Below are 4325 nucleotides of genomic sequence, written 5' to 3' on the forward strand. Positions count from 1 at the left end.
TCAATACACCTCCCTTACTAATTTCATCCTACCATTACCAACCTCAACTTGCAAAACGTTCTCTAAACATGACTTAGACATGGGAATAACATGAATCATTCTAATAGCAACAAATGACTTATTCGCTCCCGAATCAAAGAGAATACGCATAGGCACATTATAGACAAGGAATGTACCTGTGACAACATCATCGGTGTTTCTTGCTTGTTCCACGGAGAGTTGAAAGGACCTTCCTCTTTTATTCCCATGTGTTTGGGCATTCTTCCTCTCCGCCTCCCTTCTTCTTTCTTCTAACCTCTCCTCTTCCGTCAATTTTGGGCATGAGCTTCTCATGTGACCCTCTTCAAAGCACTTAAAGCATATAATGGGTCTTTGAGGTTTAGACCTACATTCCCGGCTAGTGTGCCCCGGCTTCCCACAAGTGTAACAACCCTTGTCCGCTGCTCTACAAACCCCTGGATGATTCTTCTTGCATTGACAACAAAATGGGACATTTCTTTTATTGGGGTGGTTCCCGGAACTACCCTCTTGTCTAGGTCGCTTGCTTGGAGAGTTTACGTCTTCATACCTTCTTTTCAAAACACCTTCATCGACTCTAGACATCTCAATCTCATGATCCCGGGCTACATCCGCCAACATGGAGAAAGACTCCATTTGACGCAAGCTAATCTTCTCCCGAAGATTCTTCCTCAACTTCAAATAAAATTGCTCCTTGAGCAGTTGGTCATTTTCAAGAAACTCCGGAAAAAATTGAGCTTTGTCCAAGAATTGGGCTTGAAATTCGTTCAAGCTCATGTTGCCTTGACAATCATTGAGGAATTCACTCCTCAACTTAGTTACCTCGGCCTCCGACCGGAACTCCTTGAAGAACATTTCTTTAAATTCGGGTCATTCCACATTGTTTAGCTCCCCTTTCTTGACAGCCAACAAACCATCCCACCATCTCTTCCCACTATTTCTACACATGCCCACCGCAAATATAACTTTAAGATGTGAGGGGCATTGACTAGTACGGAAAGCCCCTTCTATCTCCGATATCCACCTAGTACAAACAATGGGATCACGATCACCGTGATACTCCGCAGGGTGGCACACTTCAAAGTCTCGAAAGGTGAACTTTTTCTTGTAACTTCTTTCTCCCGTTATTTCCACCTCCTTCTCCTCTTCGTTCTTCTTGCCCTTATCCTTGGCATCACGTTTCTCAAATTCCCGTTGCACGTTAATTGCAACCTCTTCCCTGATCATTTGAGCTATATGATTATTCATAGCCCCTTCCATTGTCGCATTCAACCTTTTAAGTAAAACGGGAGTGTACTTCTCTAAGACTCTCCCAATTTGGTCCGAGATATCCATACTATCTTCGGCAAATATGGGCTCTTCTTCCTCATTTTGACTAAGGTGCTCAGCTTCGTCGTTGTGTTGATCAGCCATACTATAATAAGATTGAATAAACAGATTTAATTTCATAACTTATCTCTACACACTCAAACTACAACCAAACCTATAATTTTATACTAAACCGTCCCAAGGTTTGAGGTCGTTAGTTTATGAACTGTTAGTACTTCAACCACAATAAGGCCGACTTCTTATTGTGCTTTAAATACTAGCAAGTGAATAAACTAGCATCATCAAACGCATCTTTCGGTCCCATATAAAATTTCGGTCACCTAAGGTCGAGTCCCAACTAAGGTTTAAGTCTAGGCACTCTCTACACGAGGGAATACCTAAATCCCTTAAACCTTGGCTCTGATACCAACTTGAAATGACCAGACTCAATAAACCGAAAACATATGAAAATTTTTTTTTTATATTTTTTTATACCCCACTGCGCCATAGTGGAAATCCTCGGCCAGAACTTGAACATGCCCCACTGCGCCGCAGTGGGTTCGACACATCTCCCACTGCGCCGCAGTGGGCAAAGTCACCCCCACTGCGCCGCAGTGGACCACCTGACAGCATCCCTAAAACTCATTTCGACCATGAGCAACTTGTAACCTTAAAATTTCGAACCAACAGCTGAAAGACACATTCTAGAGGTTTATAACAACTTCATAGACACATTTTAAACACAATTACAACATAGTTTGTTTCATAAATCCAAGATCAACCCTAACGGGTCATTTACCCGTTTTGGCAACAATATCGCCCAATGCGACAATACTAACTTCCAAAAACTTTACAACTTGAGCATTTACAGAAATGTTACTGAAACATGACTCCAAAACAAAATGTACCATAAGCCAAAGGAGAGGGACAACTAGGTATCTACACCAAAAGATTGTCATCCATCCAAGGATGACCTAAATACCTTCAAGAACTTCCAAAGGTTACTTCAAGCTCTAATTCAACTTTCTTCAAATCAACAACACTAGTTCCTTCTTCCGGAACTACCTATAGGAGTGTAAACAACTAAAATATAAGCAAAGGCTTAGTGAATATACTTGCATACATTTACGAATACGAAGGAGGGCATGGTACAAGGACTTTCACATATAACCTATGGCATCGTCATGTCACATTTACATATTAACCTTGCACACAAACAATACATATATGGATCCATATAAGCTAAACAATCATAATAATCATATCTATCGGGATTCTTAGGCCCCGGAGGTTCTTAGGCCTCAGATCACATCAACTATCGAGATTCTTAGGCCCCGGAGGTTCTTAGGCCTCATAAACAATGCCCCACATGGGCTTCATGCCAAATCAATTACCATGCTTGGAACATTCACATCTCATGGTAATTGACTCAACGTAAACATAAGGGTATGCAAATATACTCACCTCCTCCGTAACAAAGAGAATAACGCTAAACAACAAGCACAAGCAAACTTCAACCTAAAAATCATATCGTAAAATGCATAAGCTTACATTCACAACTTGACTAGTTCAACCTAGCCATTCTCAATCACTAGCCTTTTCTAAACCCAAAACCCAACCCATTTGTCATTGAGTTACTTCCAATCTTAAGATTAGCATTAGGTAGTTCAACCTACCATTTTATCCATATTTCATTAACTAGCAAAAACTCATATTTTCTCAAAACTCAAATTATCACATAACCTTATAAATTTCATAATCAAATGCATCATATAACTCAATGACAACTAGGTTAACTAAGGAATTGGGGAAAATTAACCATAATCCAATTTCTAGCAAAAGCCCCCAAAAATTGATTCATTCATGAACCCCAATTTCAAGAGAATTGATAAAGCTAACTTGGGGAAATTCATTACCTCAACAATAGAAGACAATTACTTAGGGTTTTAAATTCACAAATCCTTCCCCTTTTCTTCTCCAATTTTTGGCCACCACCCTTCACCACTCAAAATTCTAGCTTTTAAAATTTTCTTGATTGAAGGTTAAAGATGATGATTGCTATTGTTCTTGATACTTTCTAGATGATGAGAAATGCATGAATGAATTTTCTAGATTAAGGTGGTGGTGATGAGCAAGAGGTTTGAGAAGAAAAGAGAAATGTGAGTGGAGAATGACTCAAAAGAAAAGAGGGAGGGCTGGCACTCCCTGGAGCTGCCACGACCCACATCAAGTTTTGTAGGTATTTTACCCGCTATCCGTTAAAGTTCCAACTAAATTAACCCCATATCCAAAAATAAAATATTAGGAAATTAATTTAATGTCAAACTATGAAAAGAGGTTAATTTCTTTTACCTTAAAAATATTTGGGGTGTTACACTGGTGGTGCAAGTATGCAAACTACTTCTGCTGCACCCGGTGGTGGTAGAAGTATCCCAAATTTTGATTATGTATCACAAATTTTGCCTCCTGGTATTGATGTGTCACCACCCGGCGGTGATGCAGGTATGCAAGTACTAATGCTGCACTCGGTGGTGGTGCAAGTAATTCTGATGCACCTGCCGGTGAAGCGAGTACTTCCACTGCCCCTAGGTATGGTGCTCCCAATGCTACTCCCGTTGATCTCCAATTTCCTATGACTCCTGGTGCCTTCGCTTTTGTATGGTTGACTTGTTTTATGCCTCAACACTTTTATAACTCTATAACATATCGTTATAGAGTTAATTCCCTAATCTGCTCATTTGCAACTATAAATTTGGACATGCCTGTCAACCTATCATTTCTCTAATGTTTATTCTGAAGGGAAATGGGCAAATGGCCAATAATTCTTCCCTTGTTGAGAGAGTCAATGGATTTCTGCTTTAAGAATCGAAGATAAAACACAATGCTAGAAGATATAATATTTGTCTTTGGAAGAATATATAAAATCCATATGTAATTTATTTTACAAAGCACGTCTGAAACAGAACAATTATGATAAAAAGAAATTACGATATGCTTAA

The 4325-nt window shown here is 39.5% G+C and overlaps 1 protein-coding gene across 1 annotated transcript; it reads right to left on the bottom strand.

The window, feature by feature from the left end:
• LOC122604460 lies at positions 1–873 on the bottom strand. Its single transcript, XM_043777353.1, has one exon. The coding sequence runs from the start codon at positions 871–873 to the stop codon at positions 1–3; it is 873 nt and encodes a 290-aa protein (XP_043633288.1).
• Positions 874–4325: the final 3452 nt, after the last annotated feature.

This window comes from Erigeron canadensis, chromosome 6, assembly GCF_010389155.1.
Source record: "Erigeron canadensis isolate Cc75 chromosome 6, C_canadensis_v1, whole genome shotgun sequence".
NCBI lineage: Eukaryota > Viridiplantae > Streptophyta > Magnoliopsida > Asterales > Asteraceae > Erigeron > Erigeron canadensis.

Coding starts and splice junctions, on each gene's coding strand:
- LOC122604460 (XM_043777353.1), bottom strand. CDS start 873: ATGTTCTTCAAGGAGTTCCGGTCGGAGGCCGAGGTAACTAAGTTGAGG.